The 26,590-nt window shown below is 39.7% G+C and overlaps 1 protein-coding gene across 1 annotated transcript in view; it reads left to right on the top strand.

Moving 5' to 3' along the window:
* Positions 1 to 26,590, top strand: part of LOC126416646 (medium-chain acyl-CoA ligase ACSF2, mitochondrial) — a 224,938-nt gene that overhangs the window by 177,442 nt on the left and 20,906 nt on the right. The window contains exons 8-10 of the mRNA XM_050084441.1: positions 8,563 to 8,734; positions 9,092 to 9,199; positions 16,985 to 17,133. Coding sequence (XP_049940398.1) covers positions 8,563 to 8,734; positions 9,092 to 9,199; positions 16,985 to 17,133 — 429 coding nt within the window. The remainder of the gene's footprint in view (positions 1 to 8,562; positions 8,735 to 9,091; positions 9,200 to 16,984; positions 17,134 to 26,590) is intronic.

The raw sequence follows: 26,590 nt of genomic DNA, 5'->3' as shown, positions 1-26,590 counted from the left end.
ATTATGTGAATATTATTTCATACGAATTATTGACATTTAAAAACTGTGGTTAAACTACTGATTATAGCTACTACATCTCAGCTGAAAGTAAAGTAAAGCAAAGTCATTATTGTGGCTCATTAGTCTAACTGAACCATCCCAGATCTCAACTTTATTTCTTGTATGAAGTCACTCTTCCCATTGTTTGTTGATGTTGGTATGTAGTCTGATTTGTCTGTCTTTAATTTTCTTGTTTGCCTTATTTATTTTTGAATCTTCTTTTATAATATGTGGTCCCTTCAAATCTTGCTTTATTTCCACAATACTTGCAATGTTACTATTTTGTTCTATATTTTGACTAGTATTTTCATGATGATTCTGTTTTCTGAAACCATTATGAGATGTCCAAAGTACAAAATTTGATCATTCATGTTACTGATTGAATTTCCTTATTGACTGTTTCATTATAAGCTAGTCTCAGGCATTTTTCTTGGTAGTTTTTATGTATGCACATTTTATCTAGTGTTATATTTCTCATGTGTTAGCTTTTTGCAGTTGGTTTCACATGCACATGTTTCTGGTTGTGTAGTCAGTGTGCAGTTTCACTTTGCAGTGGAGTGTGCACTGATTTGAAAATTCATGGCAGAGTATTGTAACATTTTATTATTGTCTCTCTTGAAGGCTTATTCTGTTGTATATATTTATGCACTGTGTGGTGAGAGAAGGGCTCTGACAACTGGCAGTGCAGTAGCCATTATTTGATATGGAAGTGCAGTGGCCCAGTGACTAGTGGGGCGAGAAGAGGGATGACAGACCTTCCCTTCCTACCCTTCGCCCTGCAGCAGCCAGGGCTACAGAGCCTAACAGAGCCACACAATTTATTACAGCATTCTTGTTGGTAGTATTCTACTGAGCGGTATGTTCCTTGATCAGATGTTTTCTCTTATGTGCTAGCAGTGTTTGCTTCCTTACACAAACACACACAAATAGATTTTTGACATTAACAGGGTTCAGCAAAATGCATATATGTTATGTGTAAAATACCAAATGAAGACATTATCTTTATTTTTCAAGCAGGATAATGGAAGCTACATGATCATTTTCATCTGACTGAGCATCTCTCGTAGCGATGACACAGGCTTTGGTACCTTTACTGCTGCCTTCCTTATCATCTGATAAAGAAATTACAATATTTTGTATGGACTATACCCTTACACTTCCTTCTGTATTTGACCTTGTACTCTCTTTCCACGTGTGGTTTGGCATATTCTTCCAAATTTGTGATGTTATTTGTGTGACAGCATCATTTACCAGCCCTCCCCACCTCTCTCTTGCAACATAAATGTTTTATTTCGCACTGTGACATCTGCTTTTAGTTACGCCCGGACAAGTTTGATGGCAGTTGTATGGTGCAAGACGTGTAACTTTATGGCCACGGTTTTCTGTTAATGTATCAAGTACATACTGCATCTTCTGAGGCTTGTACCATTCCACTAATTCCAGGTGTTCCACTTTTCGCACATTTTGTTCAAAGTCTGTTTTATTATCTCCCAACCAGCTGACTATTTTGTCTCTCCTAGCAGCAGCTGTTGGTGTGTTATTTAACTGTACAGAATGGTACAGTTCGTTATCCATTACAAAAACACTACCAAAACTGACATTTGCTAGCAGATGAGTAATGAACCAGTCTTTAAACGTATCTGCATTTATTTTCCTGTGGTAATCAAAATTTTTTTTGACTGAAACATTATCATAGCACCAGGCACAAACCTGTTCATAGAGCCAGCATGAACATTAATTAGTCGCCCTCCCTTGCCTATTGGTCCATTCTTAGTTCCGTTGCACATGTCATTCTTCCATGTGATGTATCGTGTACAATGCACGTTGACCTATCTTTTGTCAATCCATATTACATTCTGCAGATTTATTGCTAGCAGCAGGAAATGACATTTCCATGGCACAATGTCTCTGCATTCCTCTAGCATCTTTCTTCCTGAGAATTTTTCAACTGGAAGTCAATTTTCTTTAAAACAATGGAGAGACTCGTTCTGCCTGTGAACAAACCACTGTCTGACATTGCAGCCATCAACTTTATAAATGTTGCCTACTCCTTCCTGCTGTAGTATGAATGTATGTGTTGCGTGATAGCACTTTCGTCAAAGTTGTCTGTTTCAGTCACACGATAAAAAAGTCTTCTTGACTTTCTGAGCAATTCAGTAACAAGACTCTCAGCTGAATTGGCAGCCTCTTTATTATATATGACTGTCTTCACCCATGTCAATCATTTAACTCACTGGTGTCAGAGGTCCACTATTTTCCCTTTCCTTTTCAAAGTAAACATGCAGTCTACATATAAATAAGCATCCTTGAGATGTAAGCGTATCTCCATTTCCAAAAGTCCTCTTCTCTGCACTGCAGAAAGCCATTTTCCAGTCAAATGGTGAGAAACCACAGAATTAGTGGAATGCACTTGTATACACACAAACCTGAATGAAGCACGTGGTTCCAATGACTAAGAGTGTGTTGCCCACCACTGTAGCTACAATGGGGCATTGCCATGGTAACATAAACAAAATCTCATTATCCAACTGGCCGTCATGGACAAGTGAAGTGCATGAACCAAGGAAATTTAAACTGTTGGAGCTCTTCTCTTGCAGTACAGAGTATAGGTGATTCATTGTGCTTTAATCAGGTTTTTTTTTTTCTTATGGCACACAATTTTTGATGCTGTGTGTTAAGAATCTCTAAAAGTTTGCTTTCTGTGGTGATATTGTTTGAGTAGTGTTTGCTTTCTGTGGTGATATCATTTTGAGCAGTGGGTCAGTTAAGATAATTACGTTAAGATTCCTGAAACATACGATGAACTGAGCTATATTTTGCTTTGAGATCATTCATTAGTGCTGTAGCACACATGCATAGGTTGTTTACTCTTAGTGGCATTTTCTAAGGTATTTGTAGCTTTTATCAAATAGAACTGTGTTTGTTATTTACATTATGTTCTGATAAATGGTGCAGATACATGGGGCATTCAGTAAGTAATGAAACACATTTCTTTCTTGGCCAGTTTCAGTTGAAAAAATGCAGAATCTGTTGTGGGACATCGTGGAATATTCCTTCTTCAGCCCCTGTAGTTTCATGAAGTTCCAATAGCTGGCGGCACTATAAGTAGCTTTCAAAATATCTGTAACGGAGGTGCATTTCAAACAGAGAGCTGTCATTGAGTTTCTTTTAACAGAAAACCAGAGCATCACAGATATTTATAGGTGCTTGCAGAATGTCTATGGAGACCCAGCAGTGAACAAAAGCATGGTGTCATTGGGTGAGGCGCCTGTCATCATTGCAACAAGCTTGCACAGACCTCTCTGATCTCTCACATGGCAGCCAGTGGCACACAGCTGTGACTCCTGCTCATTTGAGGTGATCAATATATCAAAAATAATCACCTCGCTGCACAAATGGATGCCCCTGTTAGTAGTGCTGGCACACTTGTCCACCAGTTGGGGTTCTCGCTGGGTTCCTCAGCACCTAACAGAAGAGCATAATGAGCTATGACCATCGGTGTGGAGTTGCTTGCACATTACAAGGCTGATCATGACAATTTTTTGTCAAACATCATCAAAAGTGATAAAATATGCTACACCACCTCCACTCTGAAAAAAAAAGATTCAAAACTACGCACTTAGCCAGTGAAGTCATTGTGATGGTGTTCCGCCATTTTGAAAGGGTTATTCTGTTTGATGTCCCCTCTCATGGAGCAATGATCAACTCATTGTGCTACACTGAGGAAATTGAAGAAATGACTTCAACATGTTCATCACCTCAAAAATGCAAACAAACTTCTCCTCCATGACAATGCAAGACCTCACACAAGTCTGTGCACCATAGAGGAGCTCACAAAATTTTATTGCACTTTTCTTTCTCATCCACCCTACAGCCCGGAACTCTCATTTTCCAACTTCTATCTGTGTGGCCCAATGAAGGATGCACCTCACGGGATGCAGTATGTGGATGATTGGTCAGATTATTGATGCAGCAAGATGTCACTTCTGACCTCAGCCAGTAGAATGCACAAAGCAGGCATGCAGGCCCTCCCAGTGAGGTGGCATAAGACTGTTGCATTGAACAGGGATTATGCTGAAAAATCAGGTTTTGTAGCTAAAAGAGTGGGAATAATGTGGTGTTTTTGAATCCTGTGTAAAATCAACCTACTTTCAGAAAAAAAAGTGTTGCATTACTTATTGAATGCCTATCATATGTTAGAGTAGCTACCATTAGCAACAGTCAAAGTGTGCTATTATTGAAAGAGAGGACAGAATTTTTTAATTAATATCTAGCCAGTGTGCTGATTCTTCTGGAATACCTGGAAAACATGGAATTCTCGGGAATTACATTTTACCTGGAAAAATAAGGGGAATCTTAGGTAAAATATTTAATATTTCAAAGTATGTTAATTATATGAATATTACTCCACATGAATTGTTGATGTTTAAAAACTGCTGTTAGACTACTGCTTATGGCCAGCCAAGAGGAAATGAAAGCCATTAGTGTGAGATGTCTGCAATCCCCCCCCCCCCACCTCTCCTCCTTCCCCCCCCCCCCCCCCTCCCCCCTCTTCTTATGACACCATCTTGCTCCTGATATCTGAAATTCTCAGGGAAATTTTTCAAGTTTGAGTAGCCTTCGTTTATGGACTACATCAGTATGTCTGCAAACTGTTAATAGTGTTGGACTGACTTAGTCCGTAGGCTTTCTTTGATGTGAATGTATGTGTTCTGACATATAGACCTAGTTGCCAGAACATCTATTTCTTTTGTTCTGTTTAGTACAGACTTGTTCCTGAAATACATGATGTCAGGAATTGAGGACTTACAGATGATGGAATCTGTAAGGAATATGTCTAAAATCTGGAATGTGTTGAAGGTTGGGGTATATTCTTCTTTGTTAAAATGGAATTAAGGAAAAGTTAAAGGAGTGAGTAGGAATACAATCTGGGAAAGTGATGAGAGGAGTTGATTGGAATGGAACCCATTGCTCAGTGATGTCAGGTTTATGTTGTTTTTTATTTTATTTTATTTTATTTTTTGTTGATGAGTGAGGTGTTGGTCTTAATCTTTTGTGGGATTTTTAAAAAAATTATTTTTATGAAGATAAAAGTCAAACAGCGAGATGTGACTTGCAGGCAACATATCTTACCCACATTGTGGCCAGTCAAAGTAGATGATAAAATAGGTAGAGTTAAGGTTGGTGAGGATGTCACTGGTGGATTTATATCTGGTGCTCCTATTGAAAGATGAGGCTCAAATTCTGTTTGTGCTGGTATGATATTGTGGCATATGTTGATGGTGCAGTGGCAAAAGGTGGGTGAGTTTTGTGGTTGTGAAAATGTTGGGTTGAGGAGTGCAGCAGCCGTATTAGTGACAGGATGGTTGCGAAGTAACAGGAGGGGGTAATGAATATGGGGTGATGTTAATCTGAATATAAGAAAGCAATAGAGATGCAGCTGTTGCAATGGTAACTTGGGGATGGATATTATTGGCAAAAGTGTCAAGCAACATGGTGGGTAGGAGGTTTGGGTACAGCAACAGCAGATGACACAGCCAGATTTCGTATGTGGTGAAGATGGCTCACTGAAGACATAGGGTGATTAGGAAAGATGACATGACCAAAGAATGTTGGCAAAATGTAGATCAACAGGGGGAGTAGAAATCATGAAGAATGATCTTATGAGTAGCCTGTTGTATTCACTTAATGATGAATTAACCACTAAAAGTCTCAGATAAGCTGCATTTTGTCTTTGTTCCTTTGATACTGGTATTGCACAGGCTTAGTTTAACAAATGTGGATGATTAAATGTGACACAATGTACTGTTGGGAGTGATATCATGAATTACAAATTGAAACAACTCTCAGCCTGATGTTCAAAACAGGGAAATGTTCTACATATTGCATTTTATGATACTGTGATGGGTAATGTATTTCTTTCTGATCATTGAGACTAGCAATATCAGTTACTGTAATTGATTTTTACATCTACATAGTTAATATTACTATCACATCATTTACTGTAGTGAACTTTGCCTCAGTTCATTTGGATGGATACAGTAATGATGATGTATTCAACAGTTTTGGAAACATTCAACGTTAATGGTTTAGATCACTCACCCTGCATATACAGGGCGTTTCAAAAAGAAAGAGCAGATTTCAAACATTTATTTCTCAAAAACTACAAATGATAGAAACACAATTCCAACGGTCCTTCACTCAATATGAGTACCAAATGTTACACAACAAATATCAAAACTGTACCTCAATATGAGCACCATTTGTTACACGACAAATATCAAACCGGTATCTCATTTCTTGCCACACACGACGCAACTGGTCTTTAGTTACCGAATTCACGGCCGCAACAATTCGATGTCGTACCTCTTGAAGAGTAGTGGGCATAGGTGGGACATAAACACAGTCCTTTATGTACCCACACAAATAAAAATCGCAGGGAGTAAGGTCTGGTGACCTGGGAGGCCACAGACGATGACATTGATCTTGTGCTCCTGCTCTTCCAATCCACCGTCCTGGAATGGTGTTATTTAGGTACCGTCGTACAGGTTCAGAGAAGTGTGGTGGGGCGCCATCTTGCATGAAGATGAAGTGATTTGAATCTTCCTGAAGTTGAGGAAATAGCCAGTTTTCTAACATGTCCAGGTAAATGGTTCCTGTGATAGTTTTCTCCATGAAAAAGAAAGGTCCATAAACTTTGTTTACCGAAATTGCACAAAAGACGTTAACCTTTGGTGAGTCTCTTTCATGTTGAATAACGTCCCTCGGAGTTTCACTCGCCCAAATTCGTACGTTATGCCGATTAACTTTACCAGAAATGTGAAACGTTGATTCATCTGAAAAAATTAATCGTTCGGCAAAATTGTCCTCTTCCATGTCCTGTAGAATTGCAGTTGAAAATTCGAACCTTTTGTTGTGGTCGTCAGGACGCAATGCTTGCAATAACTGCAGTTTGTACGGCTTCATGTGCAGACGGTTACTCAGAACGCGCCATACCGTTGTTTTAGACATGTTTAGTTCGTGACTTGCCCGTGCCGTGGATTTTCTAGGGCTCCTTTCGTAAGCTGCACGGACACGCTCGACATTTTCATCCGATGTGCGTGGACGACCCGTGCTTTTTCGCTTGCAGATGCAACCATCTTCTACGAATCTGTGATGCCACTCATAAATTTGCTTATGACGAGGCGGCTGTTTGTTGAATTGACGGCGGAATGCACGTTGCACACCAACAATGGACTCTAACTTTGCAAATTGCAGCACACAAAATGATCGTTCCTGTGGTGTCGTCGCCATTTTCCTACAAACAAACGCCAGCGCCACTGCGGATTTGCATGGAACTTCTGCGCGGACCATTGAAAAACTTTGAACCTTTCTCTGACAAGAAACGTTTGAATTGTGTTTCTATCATTTGTAGTTTTTGAGAAATAAATGTTTGAAATCTGCTCTTTCTTTTTGAAACGCCCTGTATATTTACAGATGACCATGTGTCCTGCCATAGTGGAAGCAAATTTATGCCTGAAATACTTCTAAAATGATTCAAACAATGGAAAATCCAGGATGGAATGTAAGAATATTGTGAAAAGGAAAGCTGATACTCACCATATAGCAGTTGCCTGAGACTGCAGTCATGTGTGTGTGTGAGTTGCATCTGTGTGAGTGTGTATGGGTCAAAAGCTATATTTGTGACAGTCATTTTGTTGTGCTTATCTAAAATGATAGACAGTTTCTTGCCTAGACTGTACAAATTTTGAGGAATGGTAGTCTTCTTATTTGGACTGCCTTTCCTCATATGCAATACGTGTCTTTTCTGCTTTATGCAAATATCTTTTAATAAATTCAACAATATTATGAAAAGGATGGATTGCTACTCACAGTATAGAGTTCACGTTGACTCACAGACAGGCACAATGAAAAGACTGCTGTACATTCGAGCTTTGTGCTGAAAGACTTTCTTCTGAAATAGAAAATTTACATACATTTACACAAGCACAACTCACACACACAAATACGTGATCAATGTCTCCAACTGCTCTGGCCCGACTGGAGAGGGAGGGATAGGAGGGTAAGGGTGGGGAAGGTGTAATGCTGGTTGTGGGATTGTGCAGGGACATTGTGGGGACAATACAGAACCACTAGGTCAGTTGGGATGTCAGGGAGGGTGGGGGCAGCAAAAGGGGGAGCACAGAAGGAGGAAAGTGGAGGAGGGGGAAAAAGACTAGTGCATGTGTGGGCAGAGCAGAAGGCTGTGTAGTGCTGGAGTGAGGCCAGGGAAGGGGATAGGTAAGGAGGAGAGGGACTAGCAAGGATTGAGGCCATGGTGAGTTCCCATAAGTGCAGTTAAGACAAGGTGGTGTTGGTAGAAATGATCCAGATGGCGCACACAGTGAAGCAATCATTGATAACTTATCTTTGGCAACTGAAAGTTATTGTTTTTATTTTCCAGTATGTGTATATCTGATGATATGAAGCTTTTCCAGAGTGTTTCTGTTAATTAATGGCATGTTCTCCCCTATGTGTTTTCAGATGTACAGCAGTGTATGGCACGCCCACCATGTATGTGGACCTAGTGTCACTGATTGAGTCTGGCGACGTGAGTCGTTACAGCTCACTGCAGTTTGCACTGAACAGCGGTGCCCTCATCACAGAGCAGTTGTTCCGGCAGGTGCAGGAGAAGCTCAGCCTCAATAAAGTCTGTGTGAGTACTCCCCCTCCCCATCCCCCCCCCCCCTTTGCACCCAGAAAGGGTAATATCCCCTCATGAAAATACCAACTTTGAATGTTCTACATTATTTGTTTATCTTATGTACCAGTATTCAGTTGAAAAGATCATTACCAGACAGTAACTATCAAAGATATAAGAGAACATAAGTGTATTTCTTTCAGTGCTACTTGAGTACAGCTAATTGTTCTACAAACAGGGAGTTCTGCTATCCTCTGGTTCTCTCTACTTTTTTCACCACATTTTAAAGTCATAATTCATATTGTACTGATTTTGTTGCTATCTATCCTGTTTGTCTTACTCTAAGTGTGACTGTCTCTTTTCTCTTTGTAGTCTGTGTATGGACTGACAGAGACTAGTCCAGTGGTGTTCCAGTCATTGCAGTCTGAGTCACGAGATCACATGCTCACCACTGTGGGACATGTCTCTGAACACGTTGAGGTAAGCTGGTGTTTCGTGTTGTAATTAATTTTTATTCCGAGTTTATCTGCAATGTTAGTTGGAAATTGTTATCAGCTACAATATCTTTCCCAAATTAAGTAATTTTTTTGTACACAGTGCTAATCAGCTTTTGGGTATTTGAGAAGTATTTAAGTATGCACTTTTTGTTGCAATGTTTTCTTGGTATAAGTAATCTGAGTATAGTATTAAAATTGCGCAAAATGCATTGCTAAAATAAAGAATGAGTACAGCTGTGTAACCAAATGATGAATTTTAATCAATTTTCTGGTTTAGTACACACAATAGGTAGTGAGTATAGTTCCTTGTTGTCAGAGGGTACCTGCATAAAAAGATCTTGTGACTTTTTTGAGTGAGCTGTACGATTTCTTTTTAAGACAAAGCTGACTCCTTAAGAAGAAATTTATTGATATTTGAGAATGGTATACCTTAAACAGAGATGATGAAAGTCATTTGATAGCAGTATGCACACATACAAATGGCAGTTGTATCATGTACACAAGGTATAAAAGGACAGTGCATTGATGGAACAATCGTTTGAACTCAGGTGATTCATGTGAAAAGGTTTCTGATGTGATTATGACCACATGATGGGAATTAACAGACTTTGAACAAGGAATGGTAGTTGGAGCTAGATGCATGGGACATTCCATTTCAAAAATTGTCAGGGAATTCAGTATTCCATGACCGACAGTGTCAAGAATGTGCTGAGAATACCATGTCCAGCCATTACCTCTCACTACAGACAATGCTTAACTTAGTAACCGAGAGCAGCAATGCTAACTGACAAATAACACTGCATGCAATAACCACCAAAATCAGTGTGGGGCATACAATGAATGTATCCATTAGGGTAGTGTGATGATATTTGGCATTAGTGGGCTGTGGCAGCAGATGACCGATGTAAGTGCCTTTGCTAACAGCATGAGATCACCTGCAGTGCCTCTCCTGGGCTTGTGACCATGTTAGTTGGATCCTAAATGACTGGGGAACCATGTCAAGACCTGGACCCAAGTTGTCAACAAAGCACTGTGCAAGCTGGTTGTGGCTCCATAATAGTATGGGCTGTGTTTACATGGAATGGACTGGGTCATCTAGTCCAACTGACCCAATTATTGACTGGAAATGGTTATTTCTGGCTACTTGGAGACCATTTTCAGCCACTCACAGATTTTATGTTCCCAAACAACACTGGAATTTATTGGATGACAGTGTGCCATGTCACCAGGGCACAATTGTTTGTGATAGGTTTGAAGAACCTTCTGGATAATTCGAGTGAATGATTTGGCGAACCAGATTGCCCAACACGGAACATTATAAAGAGGTCTGTTCATGCCCAAATGCTGCACCAAGAACACTTTTCACAATTATGCATGGCTATAGAAGCAGCAGGGCTCAGTGTTTCCGCAGGGGACTTCCAGTGACCGGTGACTTGTGAAGTACATGCTTCATCGGGTTGCTGCACTACACCAGTCAAAAGGAGGTCCAACATGATGTTAGGAGGTATCCCATGACTTTTGTCACCTTGGTATATTTAACTGATTAATGTAATAAATTTAATGAAATGAATCTAAAGCTGCTAGAAGATGGTTTGAATTTGATCAAAGCAAAGGCAGCTATTTCTGCATCCATCTCAAAAGTACCTTTGTAAAAACAAAGTTTAGATCAGAGACAGTTCTCCCTGTTCCAAATCTTTCCCTTGTGGAAACAAATGATAATAACATTCTTGTACATTACCAGCATTTTTTAGCACTTTACTAAAAGATTTCAGAATTTCCTTAACATCATCATTCCAGATTGGATGCTAGAACCTTCCTCAAGCCCAGAAGAACTATGAATTATCGCTACAGCAGGAGTAAATCTAAGGAGGCTAATGATTCCGAGACCCTTCCCGCTGCACCACGGTTCCTTGTGGTCTCACGTACTGAAGACGGTCAGTCCTTTGCCACGGTCAATCTGCTTATTATTCAGAAAGGTGTTGTTGCAATTGCCGGCCCTGTGAAATCCTGCTCTCGTTTACAGAACGGCACTTTGCTTTTGGAGACTGCTTCTGATTCTCAAGCACAACAACTGCTTGCTGCCTCGCTTCTCCATGGCTACCCTGTTCGTGTCAAGGCCTGTAGAACTTTGAATTCTTCCCAAGGTGTAATTTACACCAGGTTGCTCAACAGTCTAATTGAGGCCAAAATCCAGTCGTACCTCGCTGAACAAGGTGTCATTGCCGTCCATTGTGTCATGAAAAAGGTAGATTCCTCCTTTGTGCCCACCCGCACTCTTTTCCTCACCTTTGATAGAGTGGTGCTGCCGTCCAAGATCAAAGCAGGCTATGAAATTACCCGGTCCACTCTTACATTCTGAACCCAATGCACTGCTACCAGTGTTATCATTTCAACCACACTAGAATGTCTTGTTGACGCCTGACCTAATGTGTAACCTGTGGTAGGGATGCAAACGAGGGCGATTGTCTGCCTCCTTCTCCCCGCTGTATCAACTGCAATGGCGGCCATGCAGCATCCTCTCGGGATTGTCACATGTATCTTGATGAGTGGGCTGTCCAAGAGATTCAGATACTGGCTAGTTGCAAACCCTGAGTTCTCCTGTCTGGCACCTATAGTTCTGTTCCTGTAACCCCTCGCTCCATGTTGGACGTAGCCACTCAGACATGTGACCTCAAATTCAGCTCTGAGGTTGTGAAATCACCTAGTGCCAAGGTATCATCATCATCCCACCATCCAGCTGTGCAACAAACTGCCAAACTCTCGCCTCAAGGGGCGAAGTCACCAGCTACACAACCTGTGAAAGGACAGAAGGAGTACTCCTGTGTAGACTTCCTCCGTCTGTCCATCCAAACAACACCCGAGTCTTCCTCTAACTGGAAAGGCTCAAAGAAGTCCACCAAAGGCAAACGGTCTTTTCCTTTGTGAACTCGAAGATAATCTTCAACTGAGTCGCCCCCTGGTACCTTCGCCCGGCTGGCCTCCATATCACCGGTGCACACCTCCATCTGTTTTCCAGCGTTGGACTCCACAGACCGACCGTACAAGCAAGCTGATGCATCTGTGGACCCCATGGAGTAGGATCCTCCTGCTTCTGTGCCCTGTAGCAGTGACTTTACACTGGCTGTCACTCGGCCACCACCAAGTTGACACCCCTACATCTCTTCCTCATCATGACTGTCCTCCAGTGGAACATGCACAGCCTTCGGTCCCACAGAGAGGATTTATGGCTGCTGTTAGCATCACAGCATCCGCCTGTACTTTGCCTTCAGGAAATGAAATTTCACCCTCATGACCACTTTGAGCTTTCACATTACTTACCAATTCATTTTGATCTTCCCGCTGAGGTCGATCTCATGGGGGCGTCATGCTGCTCATATGGGATGACATTCATAGTCAACCCTGACTACCCATTTTCAAGCTGTTGCAGTTTGACTTTTCCTTCACCAACTGACTTTTTCCCTCTGTAAAATTTATGTCCCTACATTATTCGATGTCACCAGGGCAGACTTTCTTCAACTTATTTGGCAGCTACCTCCCCCACTTATGCTACTCAGTGACTTTAATGTGCATCATCCCCTTTGGGGTTCTCCCAGGACTTGTCAGAAAGATGCCCTCTTGGTTGACCTTAATCAACTGAACCTCTTCTGCCTTACCACTGCAGCACCCACTTCCCTTTCCAACTCCTCACACACCTATTCCAATTTGGATGTATCCTTCTGCACTGCCCAGCTTGCCCATCATCTTCAGTGGTCTGTTCTTTCTGACATCTAATCGAATGACCATTTCCCGTGTGCTATCAGTTTGCTGATTCCTACCCCATCCACGTGCATGCCCCAATGGCATCTTACTAAGGCTGACTGGCAGCTTTACTCCTCCCTGGCGACCTTCGAAGAACAAGATTTCCTCAGTTGTGATGCCCAGGTGGACTATCTCACAAACGTCACCCTTACTGCTTCAGAACGTTCTGTTCCTCACACTTCCTCTTTACCACATTTTGTCCCAGTCCTTTGGTGGACTGTGGCACATGTTGATGCAGTTTGCACACAGAGAAGTGCTCTCCACATTTTTAACTGTCATCCTACAATGGCAAACTGCATTCATTATAAACAGATGTGTGCAAAGTGTTGTCGTGTTCTTCGTGATAGCAAAAGAGCTTGCTTGATTTCATTCAGTAGTTGTTTTAACAGTTCCACTCCTTCCTCTGTTGTGTGGGCAAACCTCCATCATCTCTCTGAGATCAAGATCCATTCCCTAATTTCCAGCCTGACAGTAGCAGATGTTATTTTGAACCTTATCGCTATCTCCAACACCTTTAGGAAGAAGCTTTACTTCCTGCCATTGGAGGCAGAGCACAGTTCCAGATTGGGGAGGGACCATCCTGGCATTGCTATGAGTAATTTGGGGTAACCCTGGCAAACAAAAGTCTGGATGGGTAGATGAGTATGTATACTGCAGTCCTCCCAAGTGTAAGTCTTGTGTCTTACCACCCTACCATTGCGTTCAGGGCATAAGTAATGTAAATTACAAAAAAATCTTTTACGAAAGTCAAGTATGAAGAGGAATCCACACTGACAGATATAACTGAGGAACTGAATAGGATGCATAAAAAATTTATGTGCTGATAAGGACAAAAGAAAAAAGCGAATAAAGAAAAGGACACAATGGGTGATCAGTATTTACCTCTAGCAGGCAACATTCATTCTACTGCTGACAAAAATATTGAAACCAGAAAATACTACCATAGCTTTTAGAATTGGCATCTCCTTTCTTCAAGGAACAAAAAGGGGGATGGTTGGAAAGGAGGTTAATCATTCAGATTCAGGTTCAGAGAAACCCACCTGATGTAGCCACAAGGGAATATGAAGAAGGAGAGGATGTCAGAGATTGTTGGAGGCCAGAGATAGTATATTGGCAACCACTGTGTTAGCTTCAGTTCAAAGATGATAGAAGAGCCAGAGTGAGAGTAGGCTGAGAAGTGGGAAGTGAAATGAATAATTTAATTAAGAAACAGGCAGAAAGGTAAAAGTGAGAGGAGAGGAAAAATCACACACAGATACGTAGATAGACAGACAGACAGACAGACAGACAGAGAGAGAGAGGTAATTATAAACAAGTAATTAAGTAATGCCCGCCCGGCTAGTCATGCGGTCTAATGCACTGCTTCCTGAGCAGGAAGGCATGCCACCGCCCGGTGGATTAGTGTCGAGCTCTGGTGTGCCAGCCAGCCTGTGGATGGTTTTTAAGGCAGTTTTCCATCTGCGTCGAGGATGACCAGTAGGTTTTCTTTTTACTGCTGAACCTGTCCTTCTAAAGTTTGACACCCACAGTTGAATGATTTTTCCATCCAGGACACGATCATCTCATCCAAGTTTGAATCGTCTCTGAAACTCTCGCTGAGTACTAATCTCAGAATCACTGTTATGAATAAATTCCTCCACAACAAACGCACAATGCTCACCAAGCCACATCATGGTGCACACTGAAAATGGCATGTACATCACTTTCAAACAAAACACACTCAACATCAGTATCCTCACTACAACTGACATGCCGGCTACATCAAATGTGGGAGGTTTTATTGCCGGACCCTGTATATTTTTTGTATGTTATGGTAATTTGTTATATAATTTGAAGGCGTTGTACAATAAACACATTTCAATTTTATTTTTTCTGCCCAGATGCAAATTATAGTCATTGCTAGGTTCATAATCATGTACTAAACATGAAACATTCAGAATGACCTTTTCACTGTGCAGTGGAGTGTGCATTAATATGAAACTTCCTGGCAGATTAAAACTGTATGACAGACTGAGACTTATTTTCAGGACTCCTGCCTTTCTTGGGCCTGAGCTGCTCAAGCACAACTCATGACACATTCTTATAGCTTTACTTGTGCCAGTACCTACTAAGCAATTTTTAACATAGTAATCAGTATTTTTTTACATACGTAACACTCTGAAAATATATCCGTAAGGGACGATTAAGATTTTCAGCAATTTAAAAAGTCAACGAGCTGTGCTGCCACTTGTCATATTATATGTATTGACCTTTCTTGCAGTCTGAATATAACTCGGATATGTTTCCTATTCACTCCCCAAAAAATTTTTGCCAAAGCTAATGACAGAATGAATATAAGCAAAATATACTGATTTGATACATTAAATATCTCATAGTAATGTAAGAATTCAGAGAACAGAGCGTGCCATAGAGCTTCTGTTACTTGGTATTTTTACATGCTCTTCCCAGTTTGACATTCAAAGTACATTCCAAGAAAGTGTTGTGCTTTCCACACATTGAATGGATTCATTATTTATTTTGAGGTTATTATAATCTTTTTTTAATGTAGAAGTTCATGGTTATACTACACGTGACTTTATTGCATGTTGCCCACTTATATACACTGCTAAGTGTTGTATCAGCTTTCTTTCTAAGTACTTCTGGTGTCTTGTGAGTGATCAGTATTTTAGAGTCATCTGCAAACAATCTTATTAACAGAATCTTCCATCGGTTCTTGGTAGAACAACATTAAAATAAATGAAAAGCACCAGTTTGCTTTTGTTCTACAATATTATTGTATTGTAGAACAAAAGCAAACTGGTGCTTTTCATTTACTGCTAACAATCTTTTGGTCCATGCTCTCTAGTTCATGGGAAATCATTAATGTAAACTAGGAATAGTACTGGACCTGCCACACCTCCATTTATATATTTAGGTTCAGAACTATGTTATTTTTAAAAAAGAGCTACTTAATATACATGATTAATTAGAATTAACATATTTGTTTTTTCTTTATTCTAATTTTAGATCTGAAGATAGTTTAATACAGCTAAAACTAGTTATCACAGTTAAATAAAAAAGTCACATGCTGTGTGGTGTTCATGAAATTATAAAATGGCATAATTGTATCTCATGTGCCACAATGCTGTCTTTCTGTAAACAATGTTAATGTTAAAAAATAAGTGTTGTGTTGGCAAGCACATTTAAAGAAATGTATGTGCAAAATCTGTCTATCATTTGTAATTGAAAGAGAGTCCCAGTAGGAATACAGTAGCTTCTTTAGTGTCCTTATGAAGAAAAACTGTTTGTCACAATTTATAATTACAAATTAACTCCACCTTTTCTGCACTTCCAATCAAAATACAACTCTGTGGATTCGGCTCCAACTAACTCGCTGGAGCCAGAACTAAACACTTAAATGACCAACACCTGAAGGGCAGTTTTCCAACGCCAAAGCCTACTTCTCAACATTACAGTGTCTTCACCAGTGGCACAGTGACGACAGTCCTTTCAAACCTTTTCTAAATTTTTTTCACACTTATATGTTTAGTATCAAATATTTAACACATTAACTCACTTGTAAAGTAATCAGACATTAGAAGCTGTTTTGTACATGGGAGTTTGACTCTTTAAAGAATCCAAAATTTGCTGCTTATGTAGAAACAACCCATTCCATTTCTGAGAGATACCATAATATGAGATACATTTCATAGCAGAGGTTGAACTGATCAAATGATTTTGAGCTTTATTCTGCCCAGTGAATTAGAATATTAGTTCACACAGCCCATTTTTAAATTTTTTCCCATGATCCAGAAATTCATCAGTTATCTTATATATTTCATATCATCCACAAGTAAAACACACAGTTTTTAACAAAGTAGCTAACCCACTAAAGGAGCAACTGTTTTCAGTAGAATTACAAATTAGAAAGTACAGTACTTCTGCTATTAATATGTATGACTATACTGAGAACAGTCATTTGTTGTTTCAGGTGAAAGTCATTGACAAGGAAGGAAAGATGGTGCCAATAGGTGAACCAGGAGAATTATGCATTCGTGGCTATGTCACCATTAGTGGCTATTGGGCTGATGAGGCCAAGACTCGAGAACTGATTGATGAGAATGGCTGGCTGAAGACAGGGTAGGTACAATTTGAGCTTGATACAATTTGAGCTTGTACACATTTGATCAAAATATTTTTTTTACTGTTGTCTTTATGTAAATACATATTGTATCCATTAGTGTAATGAGGTGGATGAACATTCTAGAACACATCAAACATTATAGAATGGTTCAAACAATGGCAAATCCAGGATGGATATTGTTGCTATAGAATGGTTAAAACATATTCATATTCATTATAAAGGATACATAACTATGTGTCCTGTAATCTCTCTGCTGTCTTTCTTTCAGTTTCACTAGTACTTGTTATCAGTATTCACTAGCAGTTAAAGTAGTATTAGCATAATGCTAAGTTCATAAAGGTCTCACTGCACTGTCACCTGTCATTTGGTGGCATTGGAAAGTAATCTCATGTATAGCACCACATGGCAGCATCTGGAAAGCCCTCTCTGGCAATAGCTGGCATTGGCCAGTTCAAATATTTCTTCTGTAGATATGGGACTAGTGCATCCTTCCATTGAAGGAAGGAAAACTGGGTTTCACTTCCTGTTGACATCACAGTCATTAGAGACAGAGCACAAACTCATATTGTGTCAGGGAGGGGAGATAATTGACCATGCCCTTTCAAAGGAACCATTCCGGCATTTGCCTGTAGCAATTTAGGGAAATTACAGAGAACCTAAATCTGTATGGCTGGACATGGGTTTGAACTGTAATCCTCCTGAATGCGAGTCCAGTGTGCTAACCACTATGCCATCTCACTCGGTGTCACCATCAATACCGCTTTCCTCTCCCATACAACTGCATACCGTCATCGCACAGTGTGTGTGCGGGCGATGATGTGGGAGGTCTGTGCCATTGTGCTGCTGGTGGAATTGGTTGTGACATGATGGCAGATGGTAGGAATGCCTGCAAAAAACCGGAGGTAGGACATCCATACAACGGCACAAGTGGGTATGGCATCATCGTTGCTGTGGATGCCAGAAGTTGAATGGCCGATGCACACTTGTTGTTTGCTAATGACATCACTATGAATGGTAATTGAGGCTGTGGAAGCAGCAGTGCCTGTGAAGGGAGCAGTTGCCATGTATGTAGGCAGGGCTTGATTTCCAAGGCAGAATCATCTGGCGACCTGTGAACCTGAACTTCAGCCACCAGCAAAAGGGCTGCTCAGGGGCAGCAGTCTGGAACGCAAGCAGCTTTTCTGAAACATGAAAATCTATGGCAGGATCACAGTAGTCATAAAAAAAGTTGTTGAACTTGTTGCTGTCGATGAAGGCTTTGGTGCTGCAAATGATATAATGAGCCTGGGCAGTCATCTGAGTTGAATTTGGTGCTGTCAGTTATTGATTTGGTGCCACAAATGGTATAATCAGCTTAGCCAGTCATATGAGTCAGCTGTAAAAGACTCAATAGAAAACTTTGTCCTTTGTGCAGGGATAAGTTTTGAAGATAGGTCTGAAGCAGGCTGTTCAGGATGAAATAGATGGATGAGAGTGCGGTATCAAAGGCGGTGTGATATTTCTGTTGGTGAAGCATCATGCAAACACAGAGTGTAGTAGGTACTGAGCAACAACAACAGAGCATTTTCCCCTTGACTGTGAAGCGTGACGTTTGGTCATTGAGCTGTGAAAATGCAAACAAAATGTTCAATTTCACTGTTCAGTTGAGGAGGGAATGGTGCCATTTGGATATGATGAATCCCTATTTGTTGGCAGAATTGTTGAGATTCTAATGAAGAAAACTGTGGACCATTGTCTGAAATGATAATTTGTGACAAGCAATTCAAAGAAAAGACAGGAGCGAGTCCTTTCATAATACTAGCACTAGTTCTCAAATTTGTTGGAATTTCAAGTGGAAATCTGGATGCATCAGTGATAATGATCAGTGCGGGTGCATTGCTAAAGGCTGTCAGATGAAGAAAGGCTGCTGCATTGCACATAGTATTTGCGTATTGCTGTGTCTGAAATTGATTTCAGATTACAAGACCAACTCATCTGAAGGTGACTGAACAATTGTAGTGATTGATCCTGTTCAGTAGCTTGTGAAGTCCTCTGACAGTCTGATGCAAATTAGATTCATCAGTTTGAAGACAAGGAAGCTTCTGGTGTACTGAATTCCAGATCATTTCCCATAGGTAAGCAAGACTTTTGTCAGATGAAAATGAGCAGTCAGTATCTTATAATGCAAATACTGATGGAATTTTGTGACACTATAGATGAGGGCTAAGGCTTTTTTTTCCCTGCTAACTGTTATTGAGTTGGGCCTTGTTCAACATCTTAGGCATGCAAGCTATAGGATGCTCATTGTTGATGACTTCGTGAGATAAAATCATCCCTACTCCATGGGATGGTGCATTACTGCTAATCCTACTGGCTTTTGCAGATCAGAATAACGAACACATGGGCATCTAAGCAATACATGTTGTAACTTTTGAAATGTTTGTTCATATTCTCCAGGCCATTGGAAAGGAACATTTTTGCACTGGAGGCGATGTAAGGGAGCAGAAATTCAAGCTGTGTTCAGAATACATTTGATATAGCTAGTCAGTTTGCCTAAAACTGCCTGTAGCTCACACGTTTTTGCGAGAAGATAACCTCCAGATCACCTATAAATACTTAGTCAAGAGATGAGTGTGATTGACGTCAGTGAGATGCCTTAAATATTAAATTTCACCATTGAAAAATGAAAACTTCGGTAATTTACACTTAATCTCTGCATCAGTTAAAACTTGAAAAAGAGATTCCAAATTTTCCAGATGTTGTACTGCTGTTTGCTCAGACTCAATGATATAATCAAAATAATTTGAACCTGATGGAACTTACAATGTCACTTTTCCCAAGAAAGCATAGAAATAATGCAGGAGCAGATGTGCTTCCAAAAGAAAGCTGATTTGTGTACTAACCACCATAAATTCTTTCGTTTCCTCATCCTGAGGGAGTTGAAGGCGACCCATAACCTCCACAATATGTGGAAGCAGGGAAGAATCAATAAGCACTTGAGCATCAACTACTGCTTGAAAGTTGGCACAAAGCCTGATTTTCCTGTTTGATTTTCTTGTGACAACCAGAGGAGATGGTCATTAACTAACATAAATAGGTTTCAACCACCAGTGTGCTCTAATCTGTTGAGTTTGTGAAGTTTGCCTGCTTTATTTCTTTGTTGAGGGTCCTTGTTGATGTACTGCTTTGTGATACCGGCTGAAAAAGTAGAGGGTGGAAGTGTAGTACTGACTACTGAAAATGATGTAGCGAGAGGTGCACAGTTGTGTTTCACAGTCCTTTATTTTCACTGTTCACAACCCCTCAATATTACACAGTTATATGGCAAGTGCACTATTGTTTAACTGTCGATAAGTCACATTAATAGTTTGCAGGCAGACATCCACATACCGCTACAATAGTTTACTGTTTAACATCTACAAGCAGTAAAAGCCTAACCTCACATTTCACACTTCTTGAAGAATAAAAAGGTATGTTTGGAACAGAACTGTCATTGTTTTAACACACAGCGTAATTGTGTTACACTTATTTCACAGTTAATTTGATGCATTGTTGTTGATCTAACCATTATGGGTTTCTCATCTGAAATTTGGCTGTGGACTGACTGTCTGGGACCAAAAATTGTGCCCTTAAATATCCTCGCAATAACAGTCACTGAAACTACACATTGTTTGATGTTTAATTTACAGAAATTACAATGAAAACTTAACTCATTAAATTAACTGAATACATTGTAAAATTGCATCTTTTTAACAGTTTCTTCTACTACAAGAGTTAGGCCCAATTATTTGTTTAAATGATGAAATTAAAAGATATATTTATGCAAGCAATACTTTGACAAAACTGTTAATTGCTTTGAAACTTTGCTAACATGTTTTCGAATAGGGTCAAATAGATCCTTCAAGAATACTATTAGTTGTTCTTGTAAATGTTTATAATTATGATAGAATTTATATTTGCTTATAAGTCAACAATATGATTTAAGTTATGAAAAAATTACTGATTCTACCATATAATGAAAGATACTAACTAGGAGTAGTCAAAATAAATTAGATAATAAATGACATACATAAAACTGAGCACAAAATTAGATCTGGTGTTGTATTCTTTAAAACTGAGGGTCAACATTTCTCTTTTATGAAAATGCAGATTATACGCATGTACATTAATGTCAATTAGTCAGAAATGAAAAAACTGAATTTTAAATTTTAAGGAGGCAGATGGCAAAACAAGAGGGGAAGTAAACAACATTCCAGCTTGCTTCTTCACAAGTTCAGAAGGAACTTAATTGTGAATGGGGCACTAGACATACAAGTAAAACGGTGGTTGAACATTGTCTTTGAGATAATGTGTGTTTGAAAACTCATTGCATGTTCCAGTTTTCAATCAAACAAATGTCCATAATTTTCACACAATTGATGAATACTAGCATGGTATACTTATGTATCAATAGCATACACATTTTCCTGAAAATCTAATTCAAACAAATCAAAAGCAGCTGTGCCAAAAATATTGAGACACGAGCATGACTGAACTACTGTGAATGACACTGATACAGTCGTATTTTAATATTTTGCCTACCAAGTGCATATACCAGGAACAGAGATATCTCTGCCATTGTAGGCTATGAGGCACAGACATGATGTTTGGAGCTGAGGGTGTCCCAGTTGCTCATAAGTAGTTTAATTAGTGTGACTAAAGAAGCACCAGTATCTAGTTGAAATGGCACAGATCGATTCCAAATCTGTAAAGCTATGAATAGTTTGCAGTTTGTTCTCTGAATATGACTGTCAGTTATAACTTTTGAAATATTGTTTTTATCTGTTTATCTGTTTTATGAGAGACAGACCCATTTGTTGTTTGGCCATGTGAGGATAGCTGATCTATCATCCGAGTTTTGCACTGTGCACATTGCACTGTGATTTGGTTCCTGTGAGTATTGCCAGGAGGAGCAAGTAAAGATTCAGAATGTGAGATCATATTAATATCCATTTGCTCAAATCTAGATTGAAATGCAGCAGAGTTTGCTTTGCACTTCTTTTGCAGGCACACTTGCTGTGTGTGTCCTAACTTGTGACAGTATCAGCAGTCTGCTTGGTGAAAAAAACAATGATTGTGACCATGTATGACAATACACTTGACACAAGATTTCAGAGCATGTGAATTTTCAGTGTAAGTGGCTGGATGCTTCATGACATGCTTCTGCTGTGGCTTGCAGCTGTTGTCAACACGAGCTGCACAAGCCGGAGTCTGCTTAGGACTAGACTCAGTGAGCGTCGCAACAACAGGCACAATAAAGTCAATTTCTCAGTTGTCTATAAGGTTGTGAATAATGGCATCATGAAATATTTATTCTTGAAAAGAAGCCCCACAAGTGTAGTTAAATTCGCAGTTCCTAGTAATTCCATTGAGTTCAGCAATCCAATCCCTTTAAGACTGTTTACTGTGATAATGTGTATGAAAAAGTTTGAAATGAACAGCTGCTACATGAATCTGTGCTTCAAAATTATTATTATTATTATTTTTTTTTTCTTTTTCTAGTGACTTCCTCATTTGGTGATGTTTGGGGCTCTACTTGAGGGAATAGTTTCCTACACAATCTGAATATTATCACATCTATGCAAGAAGAGAAGAAAGAATGTTGTGAGTCACCTGTGGTTTTGTAGACTGCACAATGTTGTTCAAGTTGGATGCGGTACTCCATCCGTTCCTCTTCTTTCATCAAAAGAGTAGAAGAGAGGAGGGCACCAGTATTCTGTGCTTTACTCATAGTTGACTGCTGAGCTTCCACCAGGTTACTTATGCTATTTATCACAAATGGAATTTGTTGGCTGTGGAACTGAATAAGTGCAGTGAGGCATTGCTCTCCAGAATTTGTTGCTGCATACAGACTTTAAATTACTTCAAGAAAATATTTAGGGTCTCTGTAACAATTATAACGGAAAAATGAAAAAATCTAGACACTTCCATTCATGGCTGTTAGTAGAATAGAAAAATTTTAATTAGTTCCTCAGGCACTGAAAGAAATATTGATTAGTTAAGTTTCCAGAGAAGCCAAATCGCTTTCTGTAGATTGAAGTAGTCACAAATCCTAACCCTGTTGCTAGTGACATCTGTTGTGTCCAATGGCATAACTAGTTGGATGAAGACTCCAGAACACATCAAACACGATAGGATGGTTGAAACATTTATTTACAATACATGCAATATAGAGCATACATAACTTTGTATCCTGTGGTCTGTCTGCAATCACTGTCTCTGTTTCACTAGCAGTGGTTTATAAATATTCACTAGCAGTTGAAGTAGTGGTAGCACCTTTCATAAAGTTCTCACTTCGGTTAATAAGTTGCGGGAACCAATCACAGATGCAGGCAGTGAGGTGTAAATTTGGCGTACATTGGCAGCGTCTTGTGGGCCGTCTTTAGGAGGGGCTCTGGGAGGGGGGGTATTGAAATGTTTCTTCTGTGGTGATGTGAGCAGTGTGTGATGTACCGAGTGTGATCAAGAAAGACAACTTTGGTACTGTAACACATATTCTGCAAACATATTTGAATTCATGGTAGGGGAATTTGCAACAGACAACATCTAACATTTGGAAAGGGCATAAGTAGGAAAAGCTGTTCACAACATGAAGGTTGGTTTGAATGTCACAATGTGTTACTGGGTATGGTCTTGTTGGAGATGGTACAGTAGGGCTACCTATATTTTTATGTGACTCTGAATCAACTTGGCATTTTTCACATTAGCAAACCACTGGCAGATGTGTAAGAAGCAAAAAGTGCAGACAAAAATTCTTGGACCAACTAATGATTGAATCCTATACCTTTTTGATTTGTAAGCCACATGGAACACTAAGACCATTCATTATTTATGTGTATAAGGTGCCCCAGATGTGAGTAATTTTTATTATTTGAATTTTACAGAGTCCACCTATTTCATCTACTGCCTTTCAGCTGATGCCTATTCAGAGCCACCACATAGAGCAGACACTTAATGGATTAATTCCTTCATCTTTGAATGTTCCATTCTCCTTTGAGATGGATCTGGGGCTACTAGGATTACCTTTTCTCGTCCTCTTGACAATCCTCGCCATGTAATCCCCTCATGAGCAAATAAGCCGATACCATTTCTTGTACTAAATGTAAGCACAGTGTATAATTACAGGCCCACAACACTTTCCAATCCTGACTACACCTCCAAGGGAATGTACATACATACATACATATGAGATCCTACACGTGAAACAATGGAGTATCTCATCTGTATGAGTTCCTGAGTTAACTGTGACATGTACATAGATATTTGCAAATAACCCAGGGATGCACTGGTAACCCATGTTTTGTAATGACTACCAAACTGATGCATTCATAATAAGTTAGTGAGATAGACATGATAATCACAGTTATTGACACTCTGAGTGCTTTGTAAACTTGTAGAAGTAGAAAATATAGACTGGTAGGGACAGAGAGAAATAGTCAACAACAAACAGTGTGATAATTGATAAGCTAAAGGTAGATGAACCAAATATTTTCTGTGTCACTGGTTTGAACTACAATAATTTATTCTTCCTACAATAATTTATTTAATTTATTCTTCCCCCGCCCCCCCTCCCCCCATGGTAAGACAGAGATTTAGGAACCAGGTTTTAAATTGTAAGACATTTGCAGGGGCAGATGTGGACTCTGACCACAATCTATAGGTTATGAACTGTAGATTAAAACTGAAGAAACTGAAACAAGGTGGGAATTTAAGGAGATGGGACCTGGATAAACTGAAAGAACGAGAGGTTGTACAGAGTTTCAGGGAGAGCATAAGGGAACAACTGACAGGAATGGGTGAAAGAAATACAATAGAAGAAGAATGGGTGCCTTTGAGGAATGAAATAGTGAAGGCAGCAGAGGATCAAGTAGGTAAAAAGATGAGGGCTAGTAGAAACCCTTGGGTAACAGAAGAAATATTGAATTTAATTGATGAAAGGAGAAAATATAAAAATGCAGTAAATGAAGCAGGCAAAAAGGAATACAAACGTCTCAAAAATTAGATCAATAGGAAGTACAAAATGGCTAAGCAGGGATGGCTAGAAGACAAATGTAAGGATGTAGAGGCTTATCTCACTAGGGGTAAGACAGATACTGCCTACAGGAAAATTAGAGAGACCTTTGGAGAAAAGAGAACCACTTGTATGAATATCAAGAGCTCAGATGGAAACCCAGTTCTAAGCAAAGAAGGGAAAGCAGAAAGGTGGAAGGAGTATATAGAGGGACTATACAAAGGCGATGTACTTGAGGACAATATTATGGAAATGGAAGAGGATGTAGATGAAGATGAAATGGGAGATATGATACTGCGTGAAGAGTTTGACAGAGCACTGAAAGACCTGAGTCGAAACAAGGCCCCTGGAGTAGGCAACATTCCATTAGAACTACTGACAGCCTTGGGAGAGCCAGTCCTGACAAAACTCTACCATCTGGTTAGCAAGATGTATGAGACAGGCGAAATTCCCTCAGACTTCAAGAAGAATATAATAATTCCAATCCCAAAGAAAGCAGGTGCTGACAGATGTGAAAATTACCGAACTATCAGTTTAATAAGTCACAGCTGCAAAATGCTAATGCGAATTCTTTACAGGCGACTGGAAAAACTGATAGAAGCCAACCTCGGGGAAGATCAGTTTGGATTCCATAGAAATGTTGGAACACGTGAGGCAATACTGACCTTATGACTTATCTTAGAAGAAAGATTTAGGAAAGGCAAACCTACGTTTCTAGCATTTATAGACTTAGAGAAAGCTTTTGACAATGTTGAGTGGAATACTCTCTTTCAAATTCTGAAGGTGGAAGGGGTAAAATACAGGGAGCGAAAGGCTATTTACAATTCGTACAGAAAGCAGATGACAGTTATAAGAGTTGAGGGGTATGAAAGGGAAGCAGTGGTTAGAAGGGAGTGAGACAGGGTTGTAGCCTATCCCCGATGTTATTCAATCTGTATATTGAGCAAGCAATAAAGGAAACAAAAGAAAAGTTCAGAGTAGGAGTTTAAATCCATGGAGAAGAAATAAAAACTTTGAGGTTCGCCGATGACATTGTAATTCTGTCAGAGACAGCAAAGGACTTGGAAGAGCAGTTGAACGGAATGGACAGTGTCTTGAAAGGAGGGTATAAGATGAACATCAACAAAAGCAAAACAAGGATAATGGAATGTAGTCGAATTAAGTTGGGTGATGCTGAGGGAATTAGATTAGGAAATGAGACACTTAAAGTAGTAAAGGATTTTTGCTTTTTGGGGAGCAAAATAACTGATGATGGTCGAAGTAGAGAGGATATAAAATGTAGACTGGCAATGGCAAGGAAAGTGTTTCTGAAGAAGAAAAATTTGTTAACATCGAGTGTAGATTTAAGTGTCAGGAAGTCGTTTCTGAAAGTATTTGTATGGAGTGTAGCCATGTATGGAAGTGAAACGTGAACAATATCTAGT

This window comes from Schistocerca serialis, chromosome 8, assembly GCF_023864345.2.
Source record: "Schistocerca serialis cubense isolate TAMUIC-IGC-003099 chromosome 8, iqSchSeri2.2, whole genome shotgun sequence".
NCBI lineage: Eukaryota > Metazoa > Arthropoda > Insecta > Orthoptera > Acrididae > Schistocerca > Schistocerca serialis.
The sequence above is the reverse complement of the archived record's forward strand: the minus strand, read 5'-3'. Positions and strand labels throughout refer to the sequence as shown.